Genomic DNA, 15,740 nt, shown 5'->3' on the forward strand with positions numbered 1-15,740 from the left:
GAGGCAGGAAAAATATTTGCAGAGCATATTGATTGGCAATGGGTTGTTGAAGACTATGATAGAGGGGAGAATGTTAGGCAAGCAAGGAAGGGGCAGGAGTCTGATAAGGATGTTGGATGGAATGAAGGGAGGAAGGAAATATGCAGAATTGAACAGGGGCCTAGTGTAATGTTGGATGCTGGGTTATGTTTTGTTAAATCATGATGATAACATGGCACTAGCCTTGGCCCTACATGGCTCTGGCTTTTGTGAAACACGACTCGAAATGCTAGATAAAGTTGTTAGTTGTGATATCTGCACATGTGCATATCACTGTAAATACTTAGGATTAAGTGATATCTCATTAAAAACTCTCTCTGGCAGTCATAATATTTATAGGAAGTGTTCTTTATGCCATGCAAATAAGCCCAATATTTTCAATATGGCAGCTGATTTTAAAAATGGAGATACCAGCTCTCCAATCTACTGAATCTACTTGATATTTTGAAAATACTACCTTGCAACCTATTACAAAAAAGTTGTGTCATTTTCTAAGGTATTGAAGTCTAAGGGCAAAAAACAATTGAGCCCCTATTTTGAAAACTCAAATTCATACCAGAATATTGTAAACCCAGGATTTGTCACCATGATTCCCAAATTCACCACTACTCACAAGAAAGATTGCCAAATGGTGCTTTATAAGAAAAACAAATGCAAAAGGAAACATGGTGTTTGGAAGTTGCAAGCAGCCCACGGCAGTATGTGATTTTGTGGGAGTTCCTTACAGGACTCTCTTCTATGTCGATTGTGTCTAGTCCAATACAACGCCAATGACATAATGAAGCATCTGCCCAGTATATTTCCTGGGAGCGTTTTGAAATGTGAAAGTTCGAGAGTTGGTGAAATATATAGGAACAGTAGCCCTCTACTCAGTGTGCCCATTAACCTAAAAGAGCATCTTCTTAAAGATGACATTTGGCCAGTTCAAGTAGAAGTGGAAAAATTTACCCCTTCACACTGGAGAAACTGACTTCAATGCAGGAAGAGAATAAGTACTTTCCAGAAGGTGCAGTTGAGGTAATAAATGAGTGGGATTCTTGAGTAATTGAAACATTTTAAAGCACCAGTATCTACTACAGCATCAAGGGCCCACAATAACAATAGTACAGAAACCTGCTCATTGGTTAAGAGTATTACCAGCCTTTAATCAGGAATTTCAAAACCTTAGTCCTTCTGACTAGGTAGTGACATCAATATATTTTGCTTAAATGTGAGATGCATACAAAGTAAGATATATGAGATAGAAGCAGTTGTGGAACATGTTGGCTACAATATTCTATGTCTGAATGAACATTGACTTACAAAAAGAAAAGTTGTTGGGTATTACATTTGCAGGTTTAGTTTGGTATCATTCTACTGCCAGTCTGTATCCAAAAATGGTGGAACGTGTATTTATGCCTTGAAAGTGATGCATTTAAAGTCATTGATGTAAGTTTTTTGGGTGATTTCCTAGATATTTTTCAACATTGCTATCCTAAAAAATGTTGAACTGAAGTAGTTCTTAGAGATGATTTACTTAGTTACTACCGCTCTTACAAATCAGGGGGAGCCCCAGATTATGACAGAGGCTCACATGAAATAAAAAAGATTTTTATGATTTATTTAGGTATGCAAAAATAAAGCATATGAGGAGTTTATTTGCAATGCAAAAAATGACCCAAAGGCAGCATTGAAAGTAATCAATGAAGAAGTTGGTCATGGTAGTGCAAAAGAAAATTTTCCCTTTACTCCAGATACTCTAAACAATTTTTTCTTAAAAACTGATGAAGACAATTTTTTCTCTGAAATAATTGATGCTGCCAATAATAGCAATAAGCTGAAAAATATTACTCCAAATAGTTTAACTTTCAACTGGAATTTTGTTTCCCCATTTGATATTATATCGGTTGTAAAAAAAATTAAATCCAACAGTTAGGATATCTATGGTCTGTCTAATACCCTAATGAAGGGCATTATTGTGTTCATTGTATGACCATTAGCTAGGTTACTCATCTTACATTTTGAGAGAATAGATTTTCCAACAGCTCTTGAATATTTCAAAATAGTAACCATCTATAAGAAAGCTGATAAAAATGATTTACTAACTACTGCCCCATTTCCATAGTTCTTGTTTTAGGTAAAATTTTTGAAGCTTCAATGAAAGATCAAACATGTGATTATTTTTACTCAAATAATGTTTTCCAAGTCACAGTATAGGTTTTGATCTGGGAAATCTACAATTATGACAGTAGGATCCATAGTTTCAAGAATAGGGTACATAACTAGTTACTTGCTAATCTATTTTACTCAATTGATGAATTATTTTGTGACAATCATCATCAACTTCAAGAATTTATGTTTATCATATATTAAGTAATAAATACATTGACTACATTTAATATGGTTGCACCATTTATCAAATTGAATAAATTCATATCATTATTATTAAGTGAAACAAGGGCGTAGTCATTGTACTACTTCATGTCCATACAAAAACTACCTTAACCAGTGAAATATCATTAATAATTAATGTATATTGTATATGTGAAAAAAGTTCCATTGATTTGACTTCAGTATTGGATCAGTGGCAACTGTTGAAAGTAAAACAGGTTTGCTTCGCCTATGGCAATGACGGAGGTCACAAGTGATGCTGTATTGGCATTTTACTTTTGCATGAACATACTGTCAACCAAGACAAATGTGATGCAGTAGGAGGCTCTAATACTCCCTATGGAACAGCTAAAAGATGGTTGAAATTTCAAAGCAAGATGGACCCTGAGCTTCAGTCACTGCTATTCTGGAAGTAAAATTATGACTTCTGCTTCCATTGTAAAGCTAGTCAACTAATGTAAAAGGACTATCAGAAATAGTAAAAATTTCAGTACCATCCAAAGTTTGGTAACAAAAATTGAACATGAGACATGCTTGTATGTGGTGGGTTCTGAGACTTCATTCCTGAAAACAGGCCATTAGCATCTAGGCTTGCTCACAGTTGAAGTAGATGTTTTAGGAAGATGAGGAGTTTCTTTAGAAGGTTGTCGCTGCAGAAAAAATACCACATTATTTTTATCCTGGTAGCAAACAGAAAAGCTCTGCATGCAAATATCTGCCATCACAAAAACCAAAAAAAGCTTGAGTATTGGCTTTTATGGGGTTGTATATTTCGATTTTTTTTAATATTTAGGAGATGATGTATCAGTATGTTATGCCATGAAGCACAGCTTTTAAATGAAGTATACTATTGGGATGAATTAGAAGTTCTCTAAGACTATATCAACAGCAAATCACAACATTTCATAGCAACAGGCTGGATGCTGCTCTATGATAATTCATGGCTGAACATCACAGTTATGGCTGCCACTGATGCAATACTGGAGACAAATCAATGAAACTTATTCCCATTGTGCAGAACATCTTAAGCAAAGAATGTAACAAATTAAAATTTTCTGCTATAAATTTTGTGAATGAAAACATTTGATCACTTTTTATTGAACAGTCCTAATGCAATAGGAAAATTGAAGAACCTGAGTCCTGAGGTATCCTATCTGCCCTCCCACTCATAGATCTCATTCCTGGGGATGAAAATATTTTGGTCAGTTACACATCATTTAATCTCTTCATCTAAACCATCGATTCTATTAAAATCAAACATTCAGTTAAGAGAAACAAAATCATCCACTAGTGCATCCATTTCATCAGTTAAAGTCATTACGCAATATTTTTTTCATCCTCCTTATCAAACACAACTTTGTTTTAGATTCTTTTTCAATTTAACTTTTAAACTCTGTTACCTCACTGAAGTTATCAGTGCAGGCAATCAGCTAAGCTTGAGGTGGAGCATATTACTATACACTGCAATATGACGATGATATATTCATTATTTTACGAACCCTTCATACAAGAGTTCAAAGGGACGTGACAGATACTCATGAGCTGCTAAAAATTGTTCTAAATTAAATTAGAGAGATGTGGGATGAAATTCATCAGAATTCTTGAAGTTTTTGAGGTTGTTTCAAAACAAAAACATGAATAAAAATATTAAACTTTTTATAAAATCTTTAGGTCTAGCTCTGAGCACCTCTGTCACATTTCTTTTTATTTATTTAAAAAAATGATTAATATGTTTCATTCCCCCACATGGACTAAAGTCTTGATGTGGTGGAGAGGCTTGTGTGTCCTTAACTCTTAGTGCTGTGGTAGTCAGAATGATAATCTCATTAGGGCCACCCATGTAGAGCTGGAGACTAGGCAGTCCTCAGAGCATCTTTCCCTCAGTAAAGTGGCTGAAAAAGCACCTGAACCCAATGAGGCAGAGCATATTGATGCAGACATTTCAGTGATGGTTCCCTATTAAATGCACAACAGTGGCAACGCAAAACACCACAACTACTTATTTGAGCTTACTAATTGATGGAACCAAGAGAGAAAATGAGTTATGAAGTCAAATCAACTATGGAACTCACCCCATTGGACCAAGTGTCATGCTCCGTAGTGGAGGAGAAAAAGTCCCTTTGGCCGGAATCCTTGTACATCAGAACTAATGAGAGCAGAGAAAAAGACGCTGGCGAGGAATGCCACATTGAGAAAAGAGACTTTGAATGTTAGGACGATGCTGGGAACAGTAAAGTTGGAAAACACCAAATGACACTGGAGAGAGGAAAAATTGGTATATTAGGCCTGTGTAAGGTAAGATGGGAAGATATCAGGGATTATTGGAGCAATATTTACTGCATTATATATAGCAGAGAGACAGAGAGTCTATGTGAGGTAGCTCTAGTACTGAATAGGAAATTGAGGAGATGGGTAGTGAAACTGGAACATGACTGAACCTTATTAGTAGACTTTAGAGTAGACCCAGTCAATATAGTCATAATCCAGGTTTAAATGTTGACAAGCAGAGGTAAAAAAGGCAAAGAAAATGGAAAGTAGAAAACTTAGCCGAGGTATAAAGATGGGAGAGAGTACCAGGAAGCAGTTCATAAAATGCTGAGCAAGGATAATAGTATAGCAACAGAAGAAGAAAGAAGGAAATATCACAAACACACACAATACCACAAACAAAGGAATAAAGAAAGTGGGTTATGATACCATAGGAATGGAAAATATAAAAAGAGTTAAGAAACAATGGATTACAAAAGTAATTGCTGAGAGGTTGGATGAAATAAGTAAGTGAAAGAACATGAGCAGAGAATCAGTGAGAAATGACTAACTCGCATTATGAGCTAAAAAACTGAGGTGAAAAATTAAAACGGCAAAGGATTTGTTGGGGAAAGAGCCGGGTAAGTATATGAAAAGTTTAGAGACAGAGAGTACAACATGAAAATATATAGGATTATATGTTAGACAAAAGAGGCAAAGGATTTTGGATGTAAAAATGGGATGTGATAGGTATATGGAGCTTAGAACCAAAAAAAAATGATCTAATGGTGGAAATGTGATCAAGGAAATGAAATTTAAGAAGCCTTTGGAAACAATTAAATCCCCAGCAGAACTATTAAAAAATTACAAAAACAAGGAAGAAAGAAATTTTACTTTGCTCAATTTTAATATTCATGGCAGAGGAACTTGATCATAAATCTTTTATAAATATGTTGATGCCAATCCAAAAAAAATGGGTAACGGCAAAATGTGAAGAGCATAGGACAATAAGTTGGATATACAGCTAAGATATTATTTAGGATTATCAACAAATGAACCGGGAAGACAGTAAATGAATACTGAGGCGAATATCAGGTTGGGTTTCGAAAGGGAGGGATAAGAGTTATCACCTTTTCACCAACAAAGAAAGTTTAAAATCATGTAATATACGAACAAATTTGGTAGCATCAACGCAATAGACAACAAATTTTGCGCTCATGAGACAGCCTATATTTAAAATTATCTTCGAGCATAATTAATTTGAATTTTAGGAAGCCAAAAATAATTCCCAAAAGGGGGACCATAAATAGGAGGCATGACCCCACTAGGGTCGGCCATGAGGAATAAATAGGGATAACCATTGTTTCAATTGTTCACGGAACCGTATTTTACGTATTTAATTCTATATGCGCTGATAAGACAACGAAGGTCTGACGGATAATAGATGTCATGTCATTTGTGCATGCACGTACTCTATAAAAGTGGGTAATTCCATGTTCGACTGGTACTGTATAATTCGGAAAAAGAAAGAGCGCGAGCGAAAATATTATTCAAATACTCCCTTAGTTGAACTCCCTTATTAAGTTTTGAAAGTTTTATTTCGGTATTTTTCCCTTTTAAAGCTTCTCCCTAAGATTTGTTAAGATGAAATATTGCCGCCGACGCCACGTAGGCCAAAGACACAGTACTATTGGATTGTACCAAAACAATAACAAAATAGATGGTGACAATAGATTCCTGCCGCGTAATTTCCGTTATCTTTTTCCATTATTAATTAAAATTTCAATGTTTTCCAAGGAATTTTACAGGATATTATGATTCATTCCGTGAAAGTTTTTCATTGAAGTTTCCAGATTGGAGTTCATTGGCAGAAAATGGGAAAATTTCTTCCGTTGGTACTACCATAACTTCGATACTCTCGCACATGTTTTGACACCTTAATCCCTTAAAGTTTCACAGCCGCCATCACCGGAGGTGGCCGAAAAGACTTAAGCGTATTCTGACCGTGATAAGTTTGATTATTTACTCATTTTATTTTTGCAATTTTTACAAACGCAAGTAGGGAATATGAACTTTCTCGGACGTATTTATATGCCGGATATCATTCGATTTTTCCTCGGCTTGTGGGTTCCTTATTCTTTATTTGCCCACGGAGGCAGCCGACAAAGAGAATTTACCGAGGTATTTTGAAGTGAAAGTGCGATTGGGTCCTCTCCCATTTCGTGAAACTTGGTGACACAGTTCAAGGTTCTTGCGCATCACCGTATTGCAGTCTGTGAACATAAATTCGTGTTCAAGAGGTTGTATATATTGGCAATTAAGCCTACTAATATTAACTAGTCGGTGAAATCATAGAAAGAAGAAATAAAACTGAAAATGGCAACTGATTTTGAGAGTAAGCCAAGGAAGTTTCAATATATGAAATCCGTAAGCCTCATTACACTCACGCTCCAAAATGCTGCTCTTGGACTAAGTATGCGCTACGCACGAACAAGACCAGGAGATATGTTTATGTCATCTAGTGCTGTTCTCATGGCAGAGGTGGTGAAACTTGTTACATGCTTGATGGTGGTTTACCTGGAGGAGGGGAACGTAAGAAGCTGGACTTCATCACTGTACAATACAATCATAAGACAGCCTATGGACACCTTAAGAGTATGCGTGCCTTCACTCGTCTACATAATTCAGAACAATTTGCTGTATGTCTCCGCTTCACATTTAGATGCAGCTACATACCAGGTAACATATCAGCTTAAAATCTTGACCACCGCTATGTTTAGTGTGATTATACTTCGCAGGAGTTTACTTGCAATACAGTGGATTGCTCTCACAGTCCTGCTCACTGGGGTTGTTTTAGTGCAATTAGTTGATACTGAAGTTGGGCACAGTGTTAATAGTTTGGAGCAAAACAGACTTTTAGGTTTTGGTGCAGCCCTTTCTGCTTGTTTTTTATCCGGATTTGCTGGTATATATTTTGAAAAAATCCTGAAAGGTTCCGATATTTCTGTTTGGATGAGAAACGTGCAATTAAGTTTTCTCTCACTACCATTTGGGTTAATAACGTGCTTGTTGAATGACTGGAATCAGATTAAAAACCATGGTCTATTGTTTGGGTATGATGTTTTTGTCATTTATTTGGTTGTCTTGCAAGCATTAGGTGGTCTTGTAGTGGCAATGGTTGTTAAGTATGCTGATAATATTTTAAAAGGTTTCGCCACTTCATTAGCAATTGTAATATCATGTATATCATCTATGTATTTATTTAACTTCCATATGACCTTCCAATTCTTCATGGGAGCTACATTTGTAATATGTTCAATTTTTATGTACAATTATAAGCCTAAACCAGATATATCCCAAGAGATCTAACGTTTATAAAACTAATTGATGTTTCCCATATTCCTCTATGAGGTTAATTGCATTTATGAATGTACTTAAATATTTTTATATTTCTAATGGCAATCTCATTGACGAGTTTTGATAAGAATGTACTTTGTGGTGAAATTTTGTTTAAATCGAGGCTGTGTTAATCACACCAATGCTATTTTCCATTAAGTGAGTACATGTCTTGTCTTTAATTGTGCTTGTGGTGCTTTATATTTTTCTGTTCCTCCAGTTATATATTTAAATAGTTTTTATTCAGAAATCAGTTGTTTAACCTGAAATATCCTGAAAATGTAAATATTTTTCTAACTTTAATGTAAGTACAATATTAGAATGCAAGAGCATATTTATTGGAATTTTAGTGGGCCATGACTATATCCACAGTATTATGTGCAGTTTTACTTAGAATTTAATGGGTATTCACACTCCTAATTTGTTGTAACTGTTAATGGATTAGTAATGTGAATTTACATAATTTGTTAAATATGGACAACTATATTATGTATAAAATGAATCCTCTGCGATTGAATATGCTAAAACTTGAAGATGGAGAAAAACATTCAACAGGCTGTATTATCCTGGAATAAGAATTGGTTAATCTACAAAGTTTTGGTACTTTCAACTATTTCATGAGTTCAACTTGTTAACAGTTACCTCAATATTATTGCTCAATGTGGCATGACCTATCTCTGAGACGTTCTTGGGAAAATTGTTGTGATTTAACCAATTAAGCTCCCAATGAAGTTTTGTTGTTTGTGAAAAATGAATTTTTCTCATGATTCAAACATTAAATTAATTACTTGAAGAAAATGTTGCCTTTTTTTGTAATATTAAACGTGACTATTTTTCAATCCTTCAGTGTGTTATTTTGAGTCACATCCCTGTGGAATGGATAGTTTGAAGTATAATTATTTGCATTTATTTTATGAATTTATTTGGTTTTATTTTAAAATGCAATTAGAATCAATTCATTCTGGATTCAATGGAGTAAATTGCATGAAGGTAAAATATGGAAATGGCCAAGAGATTTATATAAAAAATTTAAACTGTTGCAATTCTGATTCAGTGTGAGAGATGTGCAGAAGTCAGAGAAAAAAATAATGAAAAGGTAATGGCTTAATAAAAACAAGTTCTTAATGGAGAAAAGAGTTAAAAGACTTTAGAGGAAGATATCCATCTCAGAGGAGGTAAAAGCATCATTGATTCCTATTTATGATTTGTATTGGCCTGAAGGCCTGAAGATGGCCCAGCAAAACTTGCATTAAATCAATATGAAATTATTAAGGGAATTTAATAAGCTTTTCACTCTCTCATTGAAAAATAAGTTCTTGAATTTAAACTGGCAGATAGGATGCATTTTGATTTGAAGTTACCCCAGAATCAACGGAAAATAAAATCAGTGTGTTTGTAAAAAGCCATTTGTTGAAGTTATTCAAGTAGCAGTTCATTTGTAATTATTCCTGTTGCAGTAAGCTGACTTATTGTAACTAGTGACATTACAAAAGCCAGGGCTGGTTTAAGGCATATGAAAATCATTTAGGGTCTTAAACTGCAAATAACATCACGTCATCATCCAAGAGAAAGGATGTGAGCACGTGAAAGTTGAATCTTCACCATATCATATGCTAGGCTAGCTAGTATTGTGATTGTTAGGGGGATGTTGAAGATAGTGATATAGGGGAGAGCATTAGATAAACTAGGAAAATGATTGGCATGTTGAGCAAAATGAAGGGAGGATGAAAGTATGCAGAATTGAAGAACAGTTTATGGGTGTGTCGGTCTTCAGTTTTTATTTTATTAGCAGAGGCAAATAAATGTATGGTTGTGTAGTCTTTTTCTATACAAAACCTACCTTAAATGATAGGATAATAATAATAATGGCCATCAGTCCAATTCATTCATTGAAGATGTACTCAGTTTAAAACTTTAATCGCTACTATTCAGTGAAAGGGAGAGAATTCATTATTTTAAAGTGTAGAGCCACAAAGAGGCCATGTAAAAGGCATTTTGAACATCTGAGGTCACTGAAATAGTATTGTGAAAGTTGGAGTGTAGTCTAAATATGAACAATGAGAAAGAAACAAATGAAAAAAGAATCATGGAATGCTGTTAATGTGATATGTCATTTAAGGCTGGTTTATTTTAAATAGTAATGGGATGAAGTGGTATGGTTGTCTAGTGTAGTGTGCTCAGCTACTTCCTTGTGGTCTGAGTTCAAGCCTGGCTGATGTCTCTTGACATCCACCCCTAACTTCTCTCAAGCGTTTGACTTCTTCCAAGATCAAATCTTTCTGGGAAACTTAAGGCGTCTTGAAAGGAATAGGCTCCCTTACCCTGATGTGTGAATTTCATATGGAGGAGCTTTACCATTGGAAATCAAACCATCTATTGAGTTTATTACTGTGGCTATGATAGGATTCTTGAGAGCTTCAACTATTGTGAAGCCAAATGAATTTTGAAGGAGTCGCTACCTTACATGTATGCACACAACGATAGGTTTGTCTTTATTGATGACACTAGATATAATCTCTTTCTTTGGCATGCAGAATTAACGTGCACATATTATGGGAGCCAGAATATAACAAATCCGAGTAATCAACCCAAAAATTTATTTGATGGTCGAGGGTAGAGGTCATCTTTGCGACTGCCGCTCCCCCTAGTCAGACTTTGTTGGATGAATACTATTTGCCCTGTGCAGCCATTAATTTCCGAGAAAATCATCCAGATATTCATTCGCACAGCTTAGGTGTAGCTGGAAGCATCGAGATGCATTACCAGGCATTTTTATTAGAACTAAACTGGTCTTCGGCCAAATGATGTAAGAACTTAAGATGTATCAGCATTTTCCTTAGCCCTGCTTTTAATTTGGGAAATATGACAGATCGAAATAGAACAATTGCACTTCCAATTTGGCCTTCGAGGACATATTGGAAGGGCATTTCGAAACGAAAAGAATTCTGAACACCTTTGGTTCTGTACAATGTCTTATATGAAAAGTAACTTAATGATTACCCAACCGCAGATGGCTTCTTATTGGTCTTTCACAATTTAAGAAACAGTTCAATGAATGCCTTTACGTATCCTTAACTTCTATCCCTGTGAATACGAAGGCATTTGTACATATTTTCGGGGATTATGGTATATTTTTAGTCTACATGTCGAGCGTCGAGTTATCGGGAACCGAGATGGGATGAGCTAGTTATGTGGAAATTCACCCTGACCAGAGGCGGGGGTCGGACTAAAGGCTTGCTCTTGCTTAGGGAGCACGAGGACGGTGGAACTCACTCCTCCGCCCAAATTAGTTGGTGGCAGACTAAGAAACCGTTAACGTCCAAATGTCTACGCGTCAATCGGCGAGCTTCGCCATCGTGTAGGTCATGGATCAACGTACCCTGCGATGGCTAATCTGCACCGTGTGCAGAAAAACGAAACGAGGGTAATTTTATATTCACGCGTGTGTACTTGGATCGACCATAAATGACGGCACAAACAACCAATGAAATTTAAGCCACAAGAGTCTTCTGACTCTGTACAATTATTTACGATCGATGAATTAATGAGCTGAATAAGTCCTTGGGTAGTTAAGAGAATCTTCTGTGAAAATGGTTATATATTCGTCCTCGTTATTTGCCCTTCTCCGCACAGTCGTTTCGTTGAATTCAAGTCACGGGTCGTCACAATTTAACCTCTATTTTTTTTCAATTTACGTTTGCCATCCATCGCTGTCGCCCTCCTCTTTTAGTTACTATTCAAAATTTCTCAATTAAAACATTGCAACAAAAAATCACGCTCAGCATTTTTGAGTTTAGTAGATGAGATAGGATGGTACAGTACTCCAACGGGGACAAAAGAGGTGATTTCCTCTACCTCCGTAGAAATCATGAACACGTTAGAGAAATTACCCTTCTAATTGCTATTCCTCGTGTTGATGATGCCGCATTAGTTGTATAACCCCACTAGTCAGTCCGAATATTGGTTTGATAGTTGAGGTTTCAACTGACAACATTAGGCCCAACAGTACGCCTTTGCACTGCACTACCTTTGCACTGCACTACCTTTGCACTGCATTCGTTAACTGGCCTCGAACGAAGTTAAAAATAAAACAATAGTAATTGGTTTTGCTAATGGCCCAAGGCCCTTAATAGTAAGTGTTTGAAGGAATAAAAATGTTTAAATCCCATACCATTCTCAAAAATGTGGCTGAACGCTTGTGAATTCTATTGATTTTTGGACTTAGGTAAACAAAAATAACTGAGGCATTCCTTATCGTAGTTACTTAGCAATACAATGAAATCTGCCGAAGGCGGATTCATAGCCTAACACATGACTTTTCCGGGAAGTGCAGGTATTTCATCTCAGACCAAACAAGAAAGACATAACTCAATGCATTTATATTGAATAATTTTCCTTTTAAAATTTATCAGTCCAGAAGGATAAGTCATTTAAAGGGGTTTACGATCGATGTTAACGTTAACTCCAGGCCTGGAACAGTCTGGCTGAAAAATGTCCGAGATTTTATTTTCACATTTATCGGATTTAAATGCGACTGATCACAGAAGTCAGACTTCGTAATTGGTGCGCTACAGTTTTTTCATCCCGGTGTTTCTCAAGTACCAACACATCGGACAGAGCTCGGCTCAAAAACTCTCCACGCGGAATAAAGGTATGATTCGGAATATAGCTCCTTCACATTGTTCCCTAACCTTTTCGATTTATCAAATTTTGCGAATAAATTGGGGCAAATGGGGTCAAGGACGACCACAAGGGCCAGAGAACTTATCTCCTCGCTAATGCCTCCTGACAGGAAGTGACAACCCGGAGGGCTGACAACACTGCCGTTACGTAGTTCATGTTTCTGCAGGGAGGCTGATTGCCGGATGAAGAGCATGAAGGCGATGGAAAAAATGTCCCAAAAGGACATTCGAAAACATTGTCAATACCTCATCTGGCCGTAAGTATTATGGTCATTGTACATAATTCAAATGACTCTGAAAATCATCGGGAAATTTGTCAACGTTCAATCATACGTAGAATAGAAAGCTGTGGTCGTTTCTGAAGTTGATCGTTTCTGAAGTTGATCGTTTCTGAAGCATCTCTTGTATGCCGAGCAAGTCTTAAAATTGTCCCCTGGCTCAGTTTGCTTGTAAGGAGGCAAGGATTTGCTATTGCGTGATTAATTAAAATTACTCCGAAATAATTATAATTATAATCTTAAGTTTTTGCGTACGCACTTGTAGAATGACGAGTATAAATCAAAGAACATGGTTGTGCTCCTAGACGACATTCTTACATAAGATAATTTGTTCGAATAAAGAACATTTAATAAAGTATATAAGTGTGTGGGCGTGGAATATGTAATGATTTTTTGAAAAAAAACTCACCATTAAAAGGCGTATGCATATTTTGTATTTCTCGTGCCGTGTACTCAACGTAAACAGGAAAACATCCATATCGCTGTCTTCGAAAGCACGAAGAGGAAAATATTCATAAAAAGTAACTGAGTGAGTGTGATAAACATAATTGTTTGCTAATCATGGAAGCAGCTTGACAGTATCAGCATTTTGCAGTAAAATTTGGTCGAAATTTTATCTCGCGATCCGTCTGGACGGACTAATTAATAGGTCAACCCTTTTAGGCGACGAAAGTCGGCAAAAGAGATCTGGGAATAATCAGCACAGCTCGTAGGTTCACCTCGGGAGTGACAATTTCTTCTTGGAAACCGTTGACATTGATCCTAGCATATATAATCCCAGGTAGATCTAAAAATTGGCTTACATGTCATCGTATAAGCATTTAAAGTCGTGCATCCACACACTCAGTATTTTCATTACCCTCCAATCCACCACCAGGGTGTGTGGCAGGGGGCAAATACACGCCAGACTAATTTTTATCCGAATATATTTACCACTACCGTGGTCGGACAACGTTATTCTTATCCCTTATCGTTCTTGGGAAAAATTATATATCAAATCTATCAGTCCTACACTTAATCCCTCGAATTTTACTGACATGATCCCGCCTACTTAATACGGTGGGGGTAATAATACATTGCTAAAGAGACACCCTTCCAATTTATGCAAGAGATTTAATATGTAATTTAACCTTGGCTCCTTAAGTGATTCTCAGCCTAGCTGCTTTAATATTTTTGATACGCTACTCAGTTAAAGCACTTAATGCTGTATCCATTAGGGAGTGGGCAAAGTCACGACTAATCTTATGTAAGTTATTTTAGGAAATATGTACATACATATACGAGGGTCATCCGGAAAGTAGTACCCGTTCGTGAAATAAAGACACAAAAGTAAATATTAACAAACATAAAAAATTTTATTTGAAAGAGGATACTTTAAACTACTTCTCAACATAATCTCCAAGCAAATTAAGGCATTTGTCATAACGTGTGACAAGTTTCTGTATTCCTGCTGCATAGTCCTTCGCCGCCAGCTCATTGAGATACGCGAGGGACCCATCTTGCACAAATTTTTGCATAATGCAGATGGTGTTTAACAATTTCATGAACAATTGTTCGAGAAACATTGGGAAAATGCTCACAGATGTCATCAATTGTGACGCGCCGATCGTTCCTCACGAATTCGTCAACTGAGCTCACCAGTTGGTCTGTAATGACAGACGGTCTCTCCGAACGCTCATCGTCGTGTGTGTTCCCCCTCCCCATGTTGAAGTTGCGACACCACCGCCGAACAGACGACTCGTCCATTACATTGTCTCCATACACCTTTAATTGGCGATGAATATCACATGGGCGAACGTTTCTTGCATTGAGGAATTTAATCACTGCCCTCACTTCACAACTGGCGGCGTTCTCAATTTTTTTAAACATTGTAAACAATCACAGAAACAACACAGGCAATGCTAGCGTCACGCAACTTGGCTCAGAGAAGGCAGACAAGCCACTGAAGCTATCTGACCTCGTCCAGCGGCTACTCGCGTCGTCAGCACTTCATGCGGCACGAACGGGTACTACTTTCAGGATGACCCTCGTAGTATATGATATCCTTCAAGCCACTGCTAGGGTATGTGGCAGGGGATTATTACGCACCAGATTCCTATTGACGTAAAATACGAGGGTCATTCAATAATTCCTTAGGAAAGCCAAGAGATGGCGCTCGTAGTATCGGAAGAGGTTTTCTTTTAAAAAGCATTATCCCTCCCTCAACTGCTGTTAATTTTTCAGCTATATCCATCGCGTGGTTACATTTTCACTGTCGATTGAAGCAACAAGCATTTGTTTACGTAGAAAAATGAAAAAAATGAGTCTCTTGCGGAGATTATACGCTATGATTTCTTATGCGGCTTTCGATGTCCCTCTTTTGATACATTCCCATTTTTTCCTCGATAAAACTCAGCTCTTTTTTCTCATTCATGATTTTCTCTACAGATTGCTAATACTCCTTCCTGGTCAATCCAGTTAATGCTTCAAAAATTTCATTTCCTAACCCGCACCCACTGCCTTATCGTTTTGCAACGGACGCTACACTTCATAAAAACTAAATTGTTATCAGAGTCCGCATTTGCTCACGGTAAGCTGTGCGAATTGATCACCCTGTTCTTAATTCTGTACCTAACTATAATATAAACTAACAGACACTTTTTTTGAGTCATATGGCATATTCCATGTATACCTACACCTTTTGTGGCAATTAAACCAAATGTTGGTGATGACTAACCCATATCTGCAC

At 36.7% G+C, this 15,740-nt stretch overlaps 1 protein-coding gene across 1 annotated transcript; it reads left to right on the forward strand.

The window, feature by feature from the left end:
- Positions 1-6,621: 6,621 nt before the first annotated feature.
- On the forward strand, positions 6,622-8,875 carry Ugalt (UDP-galactose transporter). Its single transcript, XM_071589854.1, has one exon. It carries the CDS (start codon positions 7,033-7,035, stop codon positions 8,023-8,025), a length of 993 nt encoding a protein of 330 aa, XP_071445955.1. The 5' UTR covers positions 6,622-7,032; the 3' UTR covers positions 8,026-8,875.
- The last annotated feature ends 6,865 nt before the right edge of the window (positions 8,876-15,740 follow it).

The sequence above is a fragment of the Hetaerina americana genome, unplaced genomic scaffold (genome assembly GCF_022747635.1).
Source record: "Hetaerina americana unplaced genomic scaffold, ioHetAmer1.1.p SCAF_4, whole genome shotgun sequence".
Lineage (NCBI taxonomy): Eukaryota > Metazoa > Arthropoda > Insecta > Odonata > Calopterygidae > Hetaerina > Hetaerina americana.